This window comes from Dipodomys ordii, unplaced genomic scaffold (genome assembly GCF_000151885.1).
Source record: "Dipodomys ordii isolate 6190 unplaced genomic scaffold, Dord_2.0 Scaffold204, whole genome shotgun sequence".
Taxonomy (NCBI): Eukaryota; Metazoa; Chordata; class Mammalia; order Rodentia; family Heteromyidae; genus Dipodomys; species Dipodomys ordii.
The window spans coordinates 2,540,005-2,561,311 of NW_012267420.1; the positions used below are offsets into that span (position 1 = coordinate 2,540,005).

Genomic DNA, 21,307 nt, shown 5'->3' on the forward strand with positions numbered 1-21,307 from the left:
CCATGACCAAAAAAAAAAAAAAAAAAGCTTTCAGACCCATCGTTAGTGCTTCACCTTTGTACATTTCATATTTTTTCTCAAAGTAATTTACTGGGGTTTTTTTTGGTAGTTTTATCTTTATTCAACTATATGATCTGTTTACTAGTTCTAAAAAGTGGTATAAATTCCTGGTTCTTTACATGATTCTTGAGCATTTGATTCAAATTTTACAAATTCTGATGCTTGGGCCCTACCCAAAGCAGTTAATTGAGAAGATCAGGGCATAAAACTCAGGCATCTGCATTGATTTGTTATTTTATTTTCATATAGTTTCCAAGTAATTCCAATGTAAAGCTAAATCAGATCACCAAAGATCTAAATGTATGTTTGCTCATTTAATGTTCTTTGAATAGTTTCAGTCAAGAGAATGTCTTTATTTTTCAGGATATAATTGACAGGCTTATCATTTTGAATTCTGAAGCTAAGATTCGTTCTTTATTCAACTATGAGCAATCACACATCTTTGGTCTAAGGTAAGGGATTAAATTTTATTTTAGTTTAAATTATATTTTATGTGTGGCATAAAAATAAGCATTTATTCTATTTACTTTTTAAAAGTGCTTAAACTGTTCCTTAAATGCATATTTTAAAATATGTTGTCTATAACATTATAGACAAAGCAAAATACAGAAATTAGGTTATGATATACCTAATTTAGATTCTGAATTCAGGTTCTGTCTTACTGGTATCTTCTGCTGTTTGATTTAATAGAGGTATGTTAGGGATTATTTCTCTAAGTTTACTTAGAAATCACCTGGGGTTTCCTTGTGTTGGTAATTGATTAGCCTCTTCCCATAATAAAGCTTTGGAAGAGGCTTAGACATGGATGATTTATTTCGAGGCCCAAATTTTTCCTCCTTGGTATTGATCACTACTCTTCAATTTTCCTTTTCCTGAGGTTTAAATCTTTTTGATTGAGTTCATAAGTTTATTTAGCATGTTCAAATAGGAAATAAAGCAGAGTTTGTAGGTCTGCAGAGAGTTAGAGAATTCTGAATCTTTTGGTCAAATGGAGATAAATAACTGGCTTTCCATCCTACTACTTACTACTTTTAAAAGCAGCTGAATTGAGGACATTTTCCATTTTCATAGATTCATGTTTTTTTTTTTTTCAGGACTGAGGGTCAGTAATGATGTATTACTAAGAAATAAAGCAATTACTTTTCTAAGATTAGAATTTTCTAATAGTAACATATAGGTCTATATCTTTTTTTTTTTTTCTTGTGGGTCATGGATCTTGAACTCTGGGTTGGGTGCCGTCCTTGGGCTCTTCAGTGCTTGAGCCACCGTGCCACTTCCAGTTTTCTGGTGGTTAATTGGAGATAAGAGTCTCATGGATTTTCTTGCCTGGACTGGCTTTGAACCACGATCCCCAGATCTCAGCCTCCTGAGTAGCTAGGATTACAGGAATGAACCACTGGCGCCTGGCTTATATCTTATTGTATATAATCTTTTTTTTTTTTTTTTTTTACTGTTCATTAGTAGCTGTACTTTTGTTTTGAATCTTCTAGTTCAATGAATGTAAAAACTAGCTGCAGCTATTACAACACTTTGGATGGTGTGCTCTTTATTTCAAGAAGTGTTTTCACGTTAAATTTTAACTTTGACTTTATAGTGCCAAGTACATCATATAACACGATATAGTAGGTAGTATATGGCAGGGGGGTGAGGGAGAGCCCCATTCCGTAAAGTTCTCTTTGGCATAGAAAGTTTGTTTCTAAGTTCTGTAGTCCCAGAGTGTAGCTGATTGTGATTGTTCTTATTTATCGTGAGTGAATTTCTTTTAATGTTTTTTCCTCTTTTGTAATGTTTTTCTCTAGTGCTCTTTTGGAAGAAGACAATAATAGATTTATTGTTCTATATAATAGCAATAAAAATATGAGAGCTCCTGGGGATTATTAGTTTTCCTCGTGTGTGCTTGCTCATGATATCAAGATGGACTCATCTGTCTTGCCTTAGGGAACTTCACATCATCCCTTTGTTGATCTCTATAATGATGCACATATGTTTAGCACTAGCCTACCTTAGATTAAATTGTCTGATGGTTACTAGTTGTCTGAGGGGATGTCATAGCCACTCATCTCTAAAATGGAAGATACTTAAATTATTTTTCTCTTGTAATTGTACTTCTTATGGAATTACATATAACTAATTCAAAGAGCTTAAAACAATACCTAGCACACAGAACACATATAAAATAATAGCAGTAATAGTATTAGCAAGCAGTACTTTGTGTATTTGTTTTTATCTACATGCTTTATGATTTTTGTTATTGTTGTTGATATAACTTGTACACTGCAACATTTAGAAGAGACTAATGTGAGACATTAAAAAATACAGATTTTTTACTTTCCACCATCACTTTCTGTTTAAAATTCTGAATATTTATTTGCTAAATTATCCCTATCAGTCTTGTGTTGTGATTGACTAATATTCAAGAAAATGGATTCTTTGATTAGTCCCCTAACCCCATTTTTCTTCTACCATCCTCTCCTTTTATGAAGGATCATTCCTGTCAGTGCAAAGACGTTTCTTCATCTTCCCCACCTTAAAATGAAACAGAACAGAGCACCCATACAAAGAAACTACCCTTCATCTCCCATTCTCACGTCTCTGCACTGTTGTTCCATTGTTCCGCCTCTCAGCATAAGAATCATGTCTATATAAATTGTCCTCCTGCTCTCTTTGTTTCTTCTTGGCTCTCTTTGAATTGACTTGATTTGATAAGCCTTTGTAATTATGAATTGTTCATTCAGGTCATCTGAATGACACTTTTAAACTGGTATGTTAATGACTCTAATGCATCCTTCTTTTTTTATTCTCATCTTACTATAATCCATAGTAGCAGTTGATATAGTGCATTGTTTATTTCTGCATAAAAAATTGACTTCTCTTTGCTTCAGCGATACCACCCACCATACCTAAGAAAGCAATTTCTCCTTATTCTCTAGAGAACCTCTGAATTTTGGAATACTGAGACTTGGACCTAAGCTCAGGCCCACTTTTTATTTCTGAATATTTTGCTTCTAGTCCTTTTTACCTTTGGCCTTTTGAGATCTGAATTTACATATATCTCAGACATCAAAAACTTATCATGTTTAAAATCCAGCACTTGGATCTCCCCCACAAAAACAAAATATATTTTTTGTTTCTTTCTCATTAATTGGCCATTTTTCCCCGCAGTTGCTTAATTCCCAAGTCATCTAAACCTTTTCTTTGTTTTTTTTTTTTTTCAAATAGTAATTTATCTTTATTATAAAGAAATTAGCCTGGCTGGGAAGGTGGCTCAGTGGTAGAGTGCTTGCCTTGCATGCATGAGGCCCTGAGTTCGATTCCTCAGTACCACATAAGCAAAAAGAAAAAAGCCAGAAGTGGCGTTGTGGCTCAAGTGGTAGAGCACTAGCCTTGAGCTGAAGAGCTGAGGGATAGTGCCCAGGCCCAGAGTTCAGGCCCCACGACTGGACCAAAAAAAAAAAAAGAAAAAAGAAAAAAAAGGAAATTAGCCAATGTAGGAATTTAAATACAGTAAATTAAGTGAAATTCTTCCTAATTCCTAAGATTATCATTATTAACATTGAACAAAATCAGCATAGCTCTTTTTTATATAAACATAAACAGAAGGATGGATTCCTAGAAATTAGTACACTTATAAAAATGGAATTATAATGTAGTTGTCACTTTGAATTCTAACTGAATTCCATAGCAGAGGAAAAGAAACCCTAGTGATCTGAAGGAATTGCTGAATTTCAAGTAACTGCTTTTTTCACTTCAGGAGACATTATTTTCCCAGAAATTCCTCTAAGGCTAATTAAAAAAAGATTGTGGAAAACACTTTAAGAGTTCTGAGCGTTCTGTTTCACTGTTTAGACAGTATGATTGACTCTCTATTATGAAAAGTTAAGGTATTACTGCTTTCATTGGCCTCCTATTGTCCCTGTTTATCTTAGAGTGTTTTATGGTGCTATAACAAAATACTCAGGGCTGGATAATTATAAGTTTATTTGATTCATGATTTTTAGTGGTTGGCAGATCCCAACAGCATAGTGCTGGTGGCCTTGAAATAGTCTCTAAGCTGTGTCATCGTATGGTGGGGAAATGAAAAGGGACTATGCCATGCGCAGAAGGGAAAGAGAAATGTAAGACAGGAAAGGGAAGAGACTCAGGCCAGGCTTACTTTTTTTGGTAAAAAGCAGGGTATGGGAAAACTGACTTGTTGGGTCTTGTAGGTTGAGAAGATCCTACAGGGAACTGCATCAACTTCTTCTGAGGGTGGACAGCCCCAGTGCATTCCCATGCTAGACTTAATCACCTTAGAAGATTCTACACCCTCACCTCAACACCAGCTCCCTGCAGACCAAACTTCCAGATCCTGAACCCTTGGTAGACACACTCAAGTGATCCAAATCCATAGTACCCACCTTTCCCTATTTCCTAACTTGCCTTCATGTGTTTCCTTTCTAGCCAGGAAGGAGATTATGCTAATAGTGACTTTTCAGAGTTGGGATATAATATATGCAGTAGCTTTAATATATGGCAACAGAATAATATTTGTCATCTTTACATTGACTCTCCCTATCTTTTAGCTAATGATGTTGAGCACTTCTGGCGGTGCTTTGCGCTAGCTGAGGGGTGACAGCGGTAATGAGTGGGCAATCATTCTCTTCATTGCCTAGTGAGGGATCAGTACAAATACGAGTATGTAATGCAGGAAAGAAACACACTGGTAGAAAGCCTCACCTGCCCCCTTCACATGTTGATTTACTGGCAGTTCTAGATACCTTTGTGGTTTTTTCTTTTAAATTAATAGATCCCTGTCTTGACTGTGTTCATTATTTCCCACCCTCCCTCAGCCTGAACTAATGCTCTGAGGAAGTCACTTCCCTATCATCCTCCAGCACAGCCTTTTTTTTTTATTGCCTCTATAACTGTTTTTCAGTCCTTAATATTGCCATCACTTTTTCTACATAGACAAATCCTGCCATCCTTCAAGGCCAAGTCTGCTCCATTAACTCCCTGTAGCTTGTTCATATCCTGTGTGTCCCTTCTCTTTATCCTGATTCCCATAAAATAAATATTTAATCCATTTATCTCCTCTTACTAAACTGTCAGCTTCCCAGAGACCTTTGTTTTCTTGCAACTACTTTGTCAAGCATTGTTGGTTCTTTGGCTAATATTTATTTTTTTGTATCTATGTTAAAATAATTGTCCAGAAAATTTTGGTCCTTCCCAAGACTTACCTGTGTAAAGGTTATTAAGAATTTGGGTTTAGAAGAATGTTGCATTAGACATTTTGTTCAAACATAAAAATTGTATGGCTTATAGGGAAATAATTAAGAAGTTATTCACTATTAATAGTTCATTATATCGAACTACAAATTAAGTTTCAGTTTCAGAATACAGAATTGCTTATTTTGAACAACTTTCATCTTATATAATAATTCTTAATTAAATATACATTCAAATTTAATATAGTTAAAATGTTGATATATTTCTAAAACCTATTATTTCTTTGCATCATTTAAAACTTAATGGGATCAATTTATCATTAATTTTCTTCAAAACAAAATTCAGAAATCCATAGTTACAGAATAGTTTTTAAATTAGTCACTTTCTATTTAATATTATTTTTCAGTTATGTATCAATGATAATTTTAATAGAGTGAAGAATATAATGCATAATTAGCTTTTTTGTAAAAGTCTGAAGTTTAAGATGACTTTAAGAGGAAAACTATTCATATTTATTTTATAAATTAATTCATATTAGAACTAATTTTTTAAACAAATGATAAACATATTTGAGTGTTAATGTTCTACATAAGTAAATCACCAAATTACATATGCCCAGAACCCATTTCTAACTAGACTTAAATCTGATTATGATTATTGCAAAGGGAATGGATAAAAGATGAGATTAACAGTCTACTAAAAATAAATAAAGAAAATGAATATGTATATATATCTGGATCTGATTGCACCCAGAGTAAGGAATTTGAAACACAAAGAGGACTTTAGGTATCTGTCTCCAAATAGCATCATGCTTTATTGAGTATTATTTATTGATTAAAACAAACTAACAAACCTGGCACTGGTGGATCATGGCTGTATTCTTAGCTACTTAGGAGGCTGAGATTTGAAGCCATCAGGGCAGACAACTCCATGAGGCTCTTAGCTCTAGTTAGCCAGCAAAAAGCTGGAAGCAGAGATGTGTCCCAAGTCATAGAGCTCAAGACTGTGAGGCACTGAGTAAATACCCCAGTATTTTCACAAAACAATATTAACAACAACAACTATGTTGACAAAACTCTACTTTCTGGTATGTAAAAAGCTCAAACTAACCTCTGGCTTTAGGGTCCACAGGGTTTCCGAAATTTGATCTTAATTGTTATTTAGAAGGAGTGAATAGGTTGCTCACTATGCTGCTCACTAATGCTCATGTTGTAAAACTGATTCTGTTTTCTATCTTCTACATATGTTATTACAGGTCATTGAAAACTTCAAGCTCTGGACTTGGAGCTGTAGTATTGTGTATGTGTGGCTCGTGTTCGTATAATTGTGGTCCTGTTGTTTTTGTTGCTGTTTTTTGCAGTCCTGGGCTTGAACTCTGGGCCTTGGCACTGTCTGAAAGCTTCTCTGGCTCAAGGTTAACACTCTACCACTTGAGCCACAGTACCACTTCTGGCTTTCTCTTTAAGTAGTTTATTGGAGATAAGAGTCATGAACTTTTCTGCCCAGGCTAGCTTTGAACCGTGATCCTCAGATATCAGCCTCCTGAGTAGCTAGAATTACCGGAGTGAGCCTCTGGCGCTTGGCTTGATGTCTCATTTTTTTGTTGTGTTCACAAGGCAGGTAGGGAATTGGTCTTTACAATTTTGCTAATTTTTGTGTGCTGATCAGAGGAAGGCTTTTATTTGGAAGGACTAGGTTTTCATTTAAGTAAGATCCTCTGTCTATTTTTATTAATTTTGACCTGATCTTTATTATACTTCTTTCCACCTGTGGATTTGGGGTTTGACTTATTCTTATTTTTCTTCTAAGAGTTTTTGATACATAATTATTTTTTGAGATATGCCGGAGCCTGCCGGCAACGAAAGGGAATCCTGAATTAGGGGGCGAGGATTCGGAAAAATAAAGACATAAGGATGGGGTCGGGAGGTCTGCAGCTCAAGACTGCAGCACCTTTTATTTTTAACTTTCCCTGATATATACTATTATAAGTCAAGAGGTAACATAAGATTACAATAGTCCAGAAAAACAAGGAAAATTTCAGTAAAAACAGAGTGCAGTAAAAACAGGACAAGTTCAACTGGTAGAAAGTAAAACTCTGCAGACATAACAAAGCAATCCCGGGCACCTGGTGTTTATAAGTAAGCTAGTTCCTTGTATGTGCCTTCAAGTGATCACCAGGGTCAAGATGACCTTTAAACTTTACTGTTGGCTCCCAACAGAGATGTCTGATTTTTAAATGTCTGCATTTATATCTATATGCTTTCTTCACAGCACAGCTTTTGCTGTGTTCCACATTTACTTGATTTTGTTTTTTTTTTAATTGACACCTTAGTTCTTTAATGACTCACTGACCAAAAGAATACTGATCAAAAATTCAGTAGTATGTGTGTTTGCACATTTCCTAGAATTTCTTTTGCTATTTACCTCTATTTTTTCCTTTGTGGTCTGATAAAATATGAACATTCATTTTTATTGTATTTGTTATGATTTACTCTATGTGCCAAAATATGAACTATTTTGGGGGAAATTCTTTGAGATGCTAGCATCATTGTATGTTTTGTGACTGATCTGAAGAATGTTCTATAAATAGCTGTGAAGTCCATTTGATCTATACTTCTTGTTTTTATGCCTAGATGGCCTATCTTTTGGTGGAAGTTAACCACTATCACTTTTGGGAGATTTTCTGTGCTTTTACTTCCATTAGTGTTTCTTTTTATAAAATTAGGTCCATGGACGTGTAGTGAGTATATATTTACAATTTTTATATCGCCTTGATGGGTTGTTCCCTTTTTCAATATAAAGTGTCCTTCTGGTCTCTTGGATAATTTTGGCTGAAGCTTTCATCAATATAGTTAGATATAATTATGCCTATTCCTGGTTGCTTTTGGGTTCCATTTACTTGGAATATCTTTTTTCATTTTAAGACTGTCTTTGTGAGTGAGGTAACAAATTATGCATTAAGTTCTTCACTGGTAGGATAAGAACTGAGAGGTCTGGGCCTTCTGCCTACAGTTTTCAGTGCATTCAGACCCTGTTTAGACATTAGCTACCCCATGGGAAGAGTTAGCTGGTGAAATTAAATGATCCTGGGGGCCTAGGCTTAGAGCTCTTCAATCCACATGATAACCCCGTGCAACTGGGAAGCCACTAAGCACTTCTGCCAGCTTGAAGCTGTTTCTGCAGTGATTGTGTCAGTGAGACTTGTTCATTGCCAGAGAGAGTGGGACTACTGGCTACCATGCGTGCACTGTCTAAGCTCCCGACCATTTACACTTCTCAGCAGCTTCACATCAGCCCTTTTCTTCCTCTGGGACTCCTGTTGTGACTACTGTCTGCTCAGACCCTGTTTCAAGTCCCCGGAGCAGCTCATTTCCAAACAATAAACTCCCTCTCAAGGTGGTACCCGGCTATCAAAATTGAGTTATGAAAAATAACAAAGTGTCTTTGTTCTCCAGGGCTAGCCTATCTTGAAGAAGTAGTCACTGTCACAAGAAACACCTGTGCTTGATTTAAACTTGTGGAAAGTGGTTGGAGCCACCGGCTGTTGGCTGCTTTTCTCTGTTGTGTTTCTGTTTCTCTGGGGTTTCCATCTTCCTTATCACCTCTTTTCCTATTTTCAGTTCTTGTTCTGTTTCTCCCTGCACAATCCAAGCTGTCCTTTGTTTCCCTTATTCTTCCTATTCATGGTCAGACAGAGGAAGCTTCTCTTCTGCTACCCTTCCTATATTATATCTTTCCTAATAATACCTTCCACTCAAAACAATTTTTAAAAAATTAATTTAATTTTATTATAAAGGTGATGTACAGAGAGGTTATAGTTACATAAGTAAGGTAATGAGTACATTTCATGTTGAACATTGTTACACACACCCTAGTACTTATTCTTTTCTTTTTTAAGTACTTTAAATATTCTGAGTCATTTAAACCTCATAGAATTGAAGTTCCAGACTATAGTAATAGTAATAACTTTCTTTTACCTAACACCGTGTATTTCTCCACTCAGAAATAAAAATGTCATTACCCTTTTCTCATCAGGTAGTGATTATTATTCCTTGTTAGTTCATTTACAATCAGATTGCCATATACTTTAATGTTTAGTCTAAATTGCAAAATCAATACCCTGTATTAAATGGAGAAAATTGATATGGAAGCAAAAGAAATTGATTACCATAGAACTATTTACTTAATAGAAAGAGGTTGGAAATATGGGTATTTAGTATACTTTTTGACTCTACAAGATATTTGATATTTGACTCTACAAGATATTTTGACTCTACAAGATATACAAGACTCTACATGGCAGAAGGTGCTACAGGGGATCCTATAGACACCTGACTTTATTTCCCTTTGCCTCTTCTTACCTTTACCATATAATAGCTGTTGTGTGTGAGGTAGGTATCTAAACCCTTAGATACATGCATGCATGTATACAATCTGATGAAATATATGTCTTACTTATTGCTTATATCTTTATATAAACTTATTTAAAGTTATCTTCTTACTAAAAAAAATCAGAAAACATTCCCTTAAAACTTTTATCCAGGGCTGGGAAGGTGGCTCAGTGGTAGGGTGCTTACCTTGCATGCATGAGGCTCTGGATTTGATTCCTCAGTACCACATAAGCAGATAAAGCCAGAAGTGGCGCTGTGGCTCAAGTGGTAGAGCGCTAGCTTTGAGCTGGAGAGCTGAGGGACATCGCCCAGGCCTAGAGTTCAGGCCTCACAACCAACCAACCCTCCCCCCCCAAAAAAAAAATCCCTGTTATCTAATTGACCAATAGATTTGGAATTAATGTGCGTAATTTCTTTAGGATAATTTTTTTTGCTATATATTAAATAGTACATAGAGATTTCATTGGGACATTTGAATACTTCTTCAGGTAACCTGAGTGATTTATATGTGAAATAGCATTTCCTTTTATTTTTATAACTTTGGGAAATTGAGATTATAACCAACAAAAATGATGATTCATTGTTAATAAATATAATATGTGAGTTTTAAGACATATTTTCTGGTCTTTTTTCTAGAGTATGAAATATCTGGATATATATGGATATCCATATATGTGTATATGGATATATATACATATCTGGATATATAAAATACTAAAATAATTTGTACACTTTTATTTGCTTTGAAAATATAGATTTAATATTATGATTTGGCAAAATTAAATTTCTATTACTGAAGTACTGTTTCCTTTGCTTAGTCCAGTGGCTGGTTTATACAAATATGCTGATATAATTACTGATCCATTAAGCTCTGATTATTAGAACATTGCATTATTAAGTAGCAAATGACATTAGTCGGTATCAAGTCTTACAAGAATCCTTTATGCATAATCATTAGTGTTTACATTCATTGATTAGCATTCAAAATTCATTCATTTGTTGCATGCATATTTATTTTATTTTATTTTAAATTATTTTTTGATTATTAAGTAGTTGTACAAAGAGGTTTCAACTTCCTAAGTCAGGTCATAACCACAGTGTGTCTTGATCAATACCACTGTTCCTATCATTCTCCCCTATTTTTCCCTTCCCATCCTCCCCTCAGATTACCTAGTGCAGTTTTTACATAACGTACAGTGAATAGAATGATTGCATTTGCCCGTCCTTCCTTCCTCCTTTCATGTGTCCTCCCATTTTCCTCCACCAGAACATATTTCTGCTTCCTCGCATGTATATTTATACCTTTTGTAGATAAAATGATATATTTTCCCCTGTAATGTACCCTTGTAACAGTTAAGTTTTAGTGAAATATTAAGACATAATAATTGTTGCATAAAAGGTAAACAAATTATGATAAAATTAATATCCATATTCTAGTCAAATAAAAATAGAATTTACAAACACTATGGGCTTTTATTTGGGTTGACTCACTCTCTTTCTCTAATGGTGTTCTGTTTTTTAATCCCTTGGTTTGTTTATTTATTTATTTTTGACATGGTCTAACAATGTACCCATGCTGTCCCAGAATGCTCAGTCTTCCTACTTCAGCCTTCCTCATGTTGGGATTGAAAGGATGCACTGTTATGTCAGCAGTATTCTGACTTTTAAAATAGTATTTACTTCTTTGGTTTATTTATATTTTTTTACTACCCATTCATATATTCCTTAATGGTGTATTTTACTTTTATATCTAAGCCTTCCATTAGTGGCAGTATTTGCTATATATCCTGTTCTGTATGACCTTTTTATGTAGCATTGTTTTTAAGATTAATTGATGATACATGTATTATAGTGCACTTTAATTAAAGTCTAATCTTCCACTACATTAATATGCCATGTTTTGTTTATATATTATGCTGTTAAGTGGATATGTGTTTCTTACCCAGTTTTTGCTGTTGTAAACAATTCTTCCTACATGGAGATCATTAGTTACATATTTCCTGTATAGTACACATGTAATTATGTAGTGTATTATAAAACACATGGTTTGACATGCAAAGGATTTGCTGAACTTCCTGTTCTGTTCAACTTAATTCGTACAACTACCTCTTTGTTTTGCTACAGTTTCATGTTATGATCACTGGTGGAGAAATTCTGCCCACTTTATTCTTCTCCAAAAATATCTTGAGCTATATTCAGACATTTTCAATCCATATAAATTTTAGAATCAGTTTGTCACACAAACCAACCACTGAAGCTTTAATGATTCTTGTATTGAATGTGCTGATCAATATCAGGTGAATTGACATCTTTATAATATTGAGTTTTCCCAATCTGTGAACATAGTATATATCTTCTTTTCATTAAGTATTCTTAAATGACTGTCATTAAACTTTATAGTTTTCTCTGTAGAGGAACTATATATCTGCTATGGATTTAATTTTTAGTATTATAACATGTTCTATAGTGCACTTTCTATTATCTTGCAGTGTGGTTAAGAGCAAGACTTTGGAGCCATCTTGCAAATGTCATGAAAGACAAGATCCTTTACCTCCTGTGCCCATCATTCATGGTGTGCAATATTAAAGCAACTCTACCTCTTTCCCTTATTATTAGATTAACTGTTACCCCTTTCCCAAATTAAGAACATGAATAACACCTAACAGGGATGCTATTAGATTAAATACAAAAACACATTAGCTTAATTCTTAAAAATATCCTTTAAGTTATTAATGGGGGTTATTTTGAGATTTGTACGACTCTTAGTTTTGATTAAACTATTGCCTAATATATTTAGGTGTGTTTCTTCCATGTGGTCAGCCCATTCTTTTCCTCTTCACTTTTTTTTTTTTGGGTCGGTCGTGGGGCTTGAACTCTGGGCTTGGGCGCTGTCCCTCAGTTCTTCAGCTCAAGGCAAGTGCTCTACTGCTTGAGCTGCAGCGCCACTTCTGGTTTTCTAGTGGTTTATTGGAGATAAGAGTCTCACAGACTTTCCTACCCCGGCTGGCTTTGAACCACAATCCTCAGATCTCAGCCTCCTGAGTAGCTAGGATTACAGGCATGAGCCACCGGCGCCCGGCTCCTCTTCATTTTTTAATAGCACCTTTGGATGTATTTGTTATGTGGTATTTCTTTTGGGAGGGATGTGAAGTTTTTTCCTATCAATTATTTGCAAGAGGCTTACATTTAAAGGATTATAGTGAGCTAGAATTTTCCTTAAGGGCCAAATTTGTGTGTGTATGTGTGTGTGTGTTTGTGTTTTCCTTCCTTTTAGGTTATCTTTGCCCCCTGCCTTTCCACTGAGGTAGTCATTTTTTCTCTTTGTTAATACAGAAACTGTAACTTAATAAAATTAATAATTAATTTTTCTGTGACTTCTTGTTCCACCACTTCTTTTATTTCTTGGAATCATACTGAGCCAAATGAAATCTGCATCTTGCATATTTTATTTCCATGGTTGGAAGCAGAGAATTCTGTTTTGTACTTTAAGTTATGTACTTTATTTTTTTGAGAAATTTACTTCATTTCTAAGAAGTTTAATTTTGAGAATTTGGCCATTGTTTTCACATCATATACAGCTACAATATCCTTTCTCCCCCTTCTTACACCTTCAGTAGTATTTGCACTATTTGAATTACCTTTAGCTGCCTTTTTTTGGTCAAAATTGTGTTAGGTGTGCCATTTTCATATTTCTATGAAAGATGATTATTTCTAGGACAAGAAAAAAGGATATCCATGTACATCTCAATGTTCAGACTAGGCTTCCATTATATTCATTTGTTCTTGTAGTCACATTTTGGGGAGTGAGTGATACTGGGTTGTTATTCTTGATACACAAAAGTGTATCATTTCTTTCTTTTATAGATTTATATATGCTTTTAAAAATAGTGCTTTTTGGAGGTGATATACAGAAGGTAATAGGTACATTTCCTTTTGGACAGTGTCATGGTCTCTCATTCTCTCCCATTCCATTACCACCAATGAGTAATTGCTTTTGAGTAGTTAAAACAGGCCATTGCACAAAATTAAAAAAGCATAAACATTTGATAAGAAAGATGGTGGTTGTTTAACAAACTTTCCTTATACCTGATTCTCATCATTATAATTACAGTATTTTACCACTTGTGCCATTCCTTATTACCTCCTCCATTATTATTTTCCTTAAGTACTTTGAAGTAAATTTAACATGTCCAGTTTCACCTATTAATAATTTATCCTATTCCTATTTGAAATACACACACACACACATGAACAGTTCACATTTCAATCTTTACTATCATACCATTATGACTTCTAATAACATTAGCAGTATTTTTTTATCTCATTTAGTAACTATTCTACACTTCTCTATATAATTCATAAATATACTCTTACAGTTTATGTGTTTGAATCAAGATCAAAACAGTATCTTTCATTGTTTCAGTATTTTTCTTCCTTTTGCTTTTTCTTTCTTGGAAAACTAAAGATTGATCCCAGGGCCTCACACATGCTATGTGAACAATGCACCGCTGAGCTACTTACCCAGCCCTCTTGTAAAAAAAAATGTTTTGAGAATGTTTCTTTAAGTTTCCCAGGCTGGCCTTAAACTTTTCTTCCTTCTACCTCCCAAGGAACTAGAATTCCAGCTGTGCACCACCTTGCTGTGCTTAGTATTTCTTTTTAAATCCATAAAAGTTTACTTTTCACCTGATTTTTCATGTCATTTCCCCTGGAAGATCTAACACATATAATAACACATAAGAATCTCAAAATTTTGGAGAATTTGGCTGCTTCTATTTTACTTTTCTTTCAGTACCTTCTGTATACTTTGTTTCCTGTAAACTAATGTGATATGTACAAATGATTAGATTCCAGTCAAGTCTTTTTTTTTTTTTGGTTCAGTCGTGGGGCCTGAACTCTGGGCCTGGGCGCTGTCCCTCAGCTCTTCAGCTCAAGGCTAGTGGCTCTACCACTTGAGCCACAGCACCACTTCTGGCTTTTTTTTTCTTTTTGCTTATGTGGTGCTGGGGAATCGAACCCAGGGCCTCATGCATGCAAGGCAAGCGCTCTACTACTGAGCCACCTTCCCAGCCCTACAAATGATTAGATTCAAAATCAATATTTGACCAAAAGCCAATGGAAGTGTTCTTCATCACTAGAAGACACATGATTGTGATTTCTTATAAGGTCACATATGATTCTGTTTTTTTTTTAATAAGGTCCCTTTTTATCAATAAGTTAGATTTTCTCAACTTGATGTAACAATTATAAATTTTGACATTGACATATACAATGAATATACTAGTCTAGATTGATCATAAAATGACTATTATTCCTAGTGTAATAAATTGTTGAAGTGGAAGTTCTGGCAGTTCTTAAGTTTAATGGATGTGCTGATGTTCTCTGATGAATTTTTAAATTAGCAGTTGAAGGAAACTGTTCAGTATTCATATAGATTTTTTTATACAGTTAAAATTCTCTGGTTTAGAAATTATCCAATTGTATTTTGGTAAATAATTTAAACAAGAACAAGTTTTGAGAAGGATATTACATTTCAAAGTGATTGAAATGTATCTGAGATTGCTGCATCCTTTACTGAAAGAGCTGGATAGCTATGTATTATTATCACGACTATGTCTATGATTTTAGGACATTTTATAATATTTTTTATTTTCCTTTCATGTAGGTTATTAAGTGTGGTTTGCTGTGATTTGGACACCCTTCTCCTATTGGAGGCTCAATACCAAATATCCCAAATATTGCTACATGCTCAAGAAGAAAATCTTTTAGAGACCTCAGAGAGCCACAGGTTAATAAATCAAGGTGGAGGGGATTAGAACAACAGTTTTAACAGACACTTTAAGAAGGCAATTTTCTATAGCGTTTGTTTTCATACCATCTGAAACTCAGTAAGTTTAAATAACAGATAAAAAGAAATTCAAGCATAAATGTCACAAAAAGATTATGGTATGTTTTTTCGAGAGGATTTGCAGAATACTACATTCATCATTTGTTTCTTTGTCTTGCTTAGATTTTCTTAAGTCCTACATTTAGAGTTTTATGAAGTTGTATTACCTTTAAGTTCATAACTGCATGTGGGAGATGACTCATTGCACAAATGGTTTGATTGTGTGTACCTTGGAGAGACATTATTTTTCTATTCTCTTAATTATTTAACTCCTAATTGTTAATTTTTATTATTTGCAAATTGAGATTTTGGTGTATATATATATATTTTTTTTTCTGTTGATAAGTCACTCGGCATTACCTCAATTTGGCTGACATTTACTGAATGGTAGATTCAGTAGCTGGTGTTTCTTGCATGCCTGTAATTTATAAAAGGCATAGTATACCTCCATCCATACCAGATCATGGGAAGTGGCGCTGTGGCTCAAGTAGTAGAGCGCTAGCCTTGAGCTGAAGAGCTGAAGGACAGCACCCAGGCCCAGAGTTCAAGCCCCACAACCCACAAAAATAAAAAACCAAAAACCAAACAAGCAACAAAAAAACAAAAAACCTAACCAGGTCATGAAGAATTGTAGAGTTTCATTAGTTGATAGCAAGGCTTGATCTGGAACAGAAGGACTAACAGCTTCAGAAAAGGAGTGTTCATATGTAACACTTGAATTGGAGTTTAACCCTAGATCCTGAACATAGAGCCTTGTCTCTAAATACAGCAATATTTCTGTAGAATTAGGACATGTATTAATTCCATTGAAGTAATCTATTAAGTAAATATTTCATCTCACTGATCTAATGTCAATTATATTTTTATCAATTATTTTCTCTTTAGCAAAGAAAACTATAATATACAATGTAAATTTTTCTTCTCATTTTAAGTGATACATTAACAAATCACTTCTCCAAACACTTCTGGGATAATTTTTCTTTGCAATCTAGTGATATGGTTTAAAAATCAAGTCATATTCAGTTAATAAGGCTACAGAATTTATATGTGTATATGTGCGCGTCTTTGTGTCTATGTCTATATATTCTTTCAGGGAATTCATAATTGATGGCTTATCTGTAGAGAGAAATCATGTTCTTGTAAGAATAAATCTTATTGGTGGGCCACAGGAACGGATTTTGCCTCCAAGGATGCTGGTAAAGGTGAGTGCTAGCCATAGAAGGGGATATTTCTTCAGAATGTTTTGAAGCAAGACAGCTAACTCAGATGACACCAAACATCCTCATTTCCCAAAGTTCTACATCACAGAGTTGAACTTTTGTAACTTAACAAACTTTGGGATTCAAGTAAATATTTTCAAAGTAAAATGGCACTGTTACCCAGCAAGGGGTCATGAGTGCTAGTTTGTGTAGCAGAGTAAGTTCTTGTTTTATTGAACAGGTGACTTTCTCCCTTGCATTTCACTGGATATTTTGTCATTGATGTCTTTTTCTTTAGTGATACTGTTATTTTTTGATGATTACACTTTTTGTTATTTTTGGTAATCTAAGGTATCTCTTCTTCCACCAATAGGCTTTATTTTGTCTTTATTAGAAGCGTTCTGGCTTTGACTGTCAATCTGAGAAAGATGAGATAGAAATGATTGATGACACAAGGAAGACAGTGTGAGGGGAAAAAGAAAATACAGGTTTCTTTTGAAAATAGACCTTTTTCCTTTAGTGACAAAAACTTCAATAATGTGATCATTATTAATCCTAGTTACAAAAACAAGTTCTCTGTCTTATCATCAGTGCTTTCTTAAGTTTCTGTTATATTTTATTTTAATTATTAGCTTTTTGGCACAGTGAATTATAGTATCAAATAGCTTTTGGTTATTTGGGCAAAATCTCTAAAATTTGTGAGTGACAAATCAAACAGTATTTCAGAAAGCTTTTAAATTCAGTATTTTACAACACTTCTAATCCTTCTCTCTTGCTGCTTCTTTAGGGAGATGATCCATACCCTTGGCCAATGTTTTCATCATATCCTTTGCCAAGCTGCTATCTGTCAGAAGTTGCTAGAAATGCCGATATTAAAAAAGGTAAAATATTTACCATCAAGTTGCATATTATTGCTAAAATTTGTATTACAGTGTGAAGAAAAGAGATTAGATTAAGGAACATTAATATTGATTTCTATTCAGCTTGTATACATGGGTAAATTTATGCCTATTTCTTCATAATTTGGAATTTTTCCTTCCTCACTTGTCATTTCTATAAGATTAAATAATTCTTTCTTTTGTGGTAGATTTGTTTAGTAGCAAAAGCCATTTGTTTTCTAAAAAGGAATTAATGGCTTCTTATTTGATATGTGGAGCTTTTATTTTCAACAGAGTAATAGGTTTTAATAATTGCTGTGTGCCACATATTAATCCTATGTTCTTAAGTCTTGAATTACAGTGAGAAGTATGGTGTCTACCACTGTGGAAGTCATGAGCTGTTAGAGAATCTACTCAAGTCATTGGTAATTGTATAATATTATAGGGTAATAGGAGATAACTAAGTCCTATGGCTGCCACATTTCTTTCTATAAAATAAACAGCTTTTCCAGAAGTGGGGCTGTAGCTCAAGTAGTTTCAGAAACAGTGCCCAGGCCCTGAGTTCAGGCTCCAAGATTGGCACTACAAGCAAACAAACAAATCCACAAGCAAAAAAACCACGTTTTGCTACTGGATAAAATCTATCACACTATTTAGTAAGTAAGCATTACTTAACTGTATACAAGTATTATGTTAACTAAGAAACATTAAAATTATGAGGAAATAATAGTAAATGCATCCATGTGTACATTCTGGATAGAAATAAGCATGGAAGTGATAGTATACGTGTAACAGGAGGCACATAGCTTAAGTTTGTGTTTTCTGGGTAACAGAACAACACTTTGAGCAGAGGAAAGAGCAGAGGGTGTCAGAAAGGAAGAACTGCTAGTTGGGAGCATGGGACATGCATCGTGACAGTAGCAGTGGAGGAAATTAGCCTAAGCACAGCAGCCTAATCTACCCTTAGATCAGGGAAACTCCCATTGGGATGTTTGAGGTTTATTATGAAAGCTGTGAAAATGGGGAATTTTTAGGCTAGAGAATGCTTAGATGAAATATAAGAGTACATGATCAAACTTTTTTAATTTGAAAAGCAAGTTCTTATAACAACATGTTCTTACTTATGCCATCAAACTGACATTGGAATAGAATAACTATGTAAGAGAGCCATTTGCATTCATTTAGTGCTCTTTATAATTTGTGGTTTTGTTTTTCATTTTTACCTGACCTGAACTATTGCATTTTCAGATATTGAGGAGTTGATATTGAACATTTTTCCAAGAAGATGTCCTGAGATAGTAACATTTTGGACTACTTTCTCACTGACTTATCTTTCAATAAACATAAATGATTCTTAAGCTTTTGCTCTCCTATTTTAACCATTTTTGTTTCAAGCTATTTACGTGATGTCATTCTCTGTTTAGGTTTCCAAATGGAGTCACTCATTTAGCTTAAGATATGTTTCTTTTTTCCCTTCTCCTCCTCCACCTCTTCCTCCTCTCCAACCTCTTCTTCCTCTGATACTAGGGTTATAAGTAATGGCCTTGAACTTGCTCAGCTTACTGGCTGGGCTGGCATTTTACCATTTGAGACATGCTTCTAGTCTGGCTCCTGGTTGGTTATTTTGAAGATGGAGTCTCATAGACTTTTCTGCCTAGGCTTTCTTCTAACTCTGATCCTCTGATGTTACCTTCCTATATTGCTGGGATTTCAGTCATGAACCAATGGCATTTGACATCTATGGCTATTATCTTCCATAGTTTGTTTCTTCAAAATACCTTGTTAAATTGAACAAGGCAGACCAAACTCAAAAAGTAAGATTTTATTAGCTATTTCCTTTGAGAAGAAGAAAAATTCTATCCTTACTTGTTAGGACTAAGTGATCAGACTAGTCTACTCACTTAGGTCATGACTTAGTAAATAGAGTAGTTGTAGCTTTCTGTCAGGTAAATGCACATGCTAACATAATTGACCATATAGTACTGACTGGCCATCACATGGTGTTATTCCAGGTTCATTTACTTCGACATTTTCCTAGATGTGTGTTTTCAAAACTTACCTCTCCTTACATCTTTCTTTCATTTTCCATGCTTTCCTCAAGAGTAGTCATACTTCTCATTTTACTGGTGAAGTAGATGAAGAGCCCTTAGACCTGTGTGTATGCTGCTTTTGTTTATCTGTTCTTTATTCCCCTTAGCACAACCAACCATGTAATATCACAAACCCTGAATCCTATTCTAGTTGTTCTTGAACTCTGCCCAGCATAGTCTCTTTGACTGGGGACATTATATTTTACCTCTAATCTCCTGGGTGAACTTGATTTTTAACACTTTTTATTGTTGGTTCTTTATTTTGTACTGGTCCTGGAACTTGAACTCAGGGCTCTAGGTACTGAGCTTTTTTGCTCAAGACTAGTGTTCTACTACTTGAGCCACAGTTCCACTTCCAACTTTTTTGGTGTTTAATTGGAGATAAGACTATCATGGACTTCTCTGCCTAGGCTGACTTTGAACTGTGATCCTCCAATCTTAGCCTTCTGAGTAGCTAGGATTACAGATGTGAGTCACTTGCGCTTGACTAAAATAAACCTTAAATGATAAGCATTATAAATATCTATTGTATACATCACTAGTCATAGACTCTTGGTAAAAACATTTAAATTTATCTATATTTGAGTATACAATTTTTTATTACCTTTAGGCACCAAGTTGTACTAATCAGTCTCTTGACTACCTTGTTATAGTTGATAATTTGTATCTTTTGACCAACATTTCTCCTCTAGACACCAGTAAACACTATTCAGCACTCTGTTCTTTAGAGTTTATTTGTTTAGATTTCACATATAATAAGATCATGCTTTGTCATTATTTGTGTGGGTTATATTACTTCGCATACTGCCCTTTTAGGTTTGCCCATGTTAGAATTGACAGAACTTCCTTCTTTTTTAAAAGCTGAATTCCCTTTATGTTTATCTATCTATCTATCTATCTATCTATCTATCTATCTATCTATCTATCTATCTCTATCTCTATCTCTATCTATCTATCTATCTATCTATCTATCTATCTATCTATCTATCTATCTATCTATGTATGTCTGTCTGTCTATCTATCTATTTTTAGGGGCAATCTTGATTGGATCTTTTCCATAAGCCAGCAAGCTTGCTCTTTATTCTTCCGTGTTTAAATACCTTTTATTGAACTCATCTTCCTCTTAATACTGTAGCAGTTCTGTCCTTCATTTTACTGTACATGAAGGAGTTGTCTTATCTGGTATTCCAGTTACTTTTTCTCCATTCTCTTTCAGATCCACTTGTTAGCTAATGAGGCCTGGACTCGAGCACTCCAACAACTTGAAATCCTTCTCAGCCCTCTGTCCACTACACTTGAATCACCTCATGCATTTCCCCTGCTTGACTATTAGCATTTTGTTTCATTTATTTTTTTATTAAAAAAACTAAATTAGTTTTATTAAAAAAACTAAATTTTAGAAAGTTGTACAAGGAGATTTCAACTCAACCTGTCAGTTTATGAGTGAAACGCACCTTGACCAGTGTCACCCTTCCATCATTCTTCATCATCTCTCTCAACACCACCCACTCCCTCGAGGTGCCTGGTTGCCCTTTTTTCCCCCAAAACACTTGTTTCACTTGTCTTTCACAAATTGTTTGTTTTTGTCCTCTTGTCT

General features: G+C 34.6%; 1 protein-coding gene across 1 annotated transcript in view; it reads left to right on the plus strand.

Annotated features, from left to right (window-relative positions):
• Positions 1 to 21,307, plus strand: part of Tbc1d32 (TBC1 domain family, member 32) — a 135,629-nt gene that overhangs the window by 68,320 nt on the left and 46,002 nt on the right. Inside the window, exons 22-25 of the mRNA XM_013035123.1 lie at positions 424 to 512; positions 15,322 to 15,444; positions 16,637 to 16,745; positions 17,530 to 17,623. Of these exons, the coding sequence (XP_012890577.1) occupies positions 424 to 512; positions 15,322 to 15,444; positions 16,637 to 16,745; positions 17,530 to 17,623 (415 nt within the window). The remainder of the gene's footprint in view (positions 1 to 423; positions 513 to 15,321; positions 15,445 to 16,636; positions 16,746 to 17,529; positions 17,624 to 21,307) is intronic.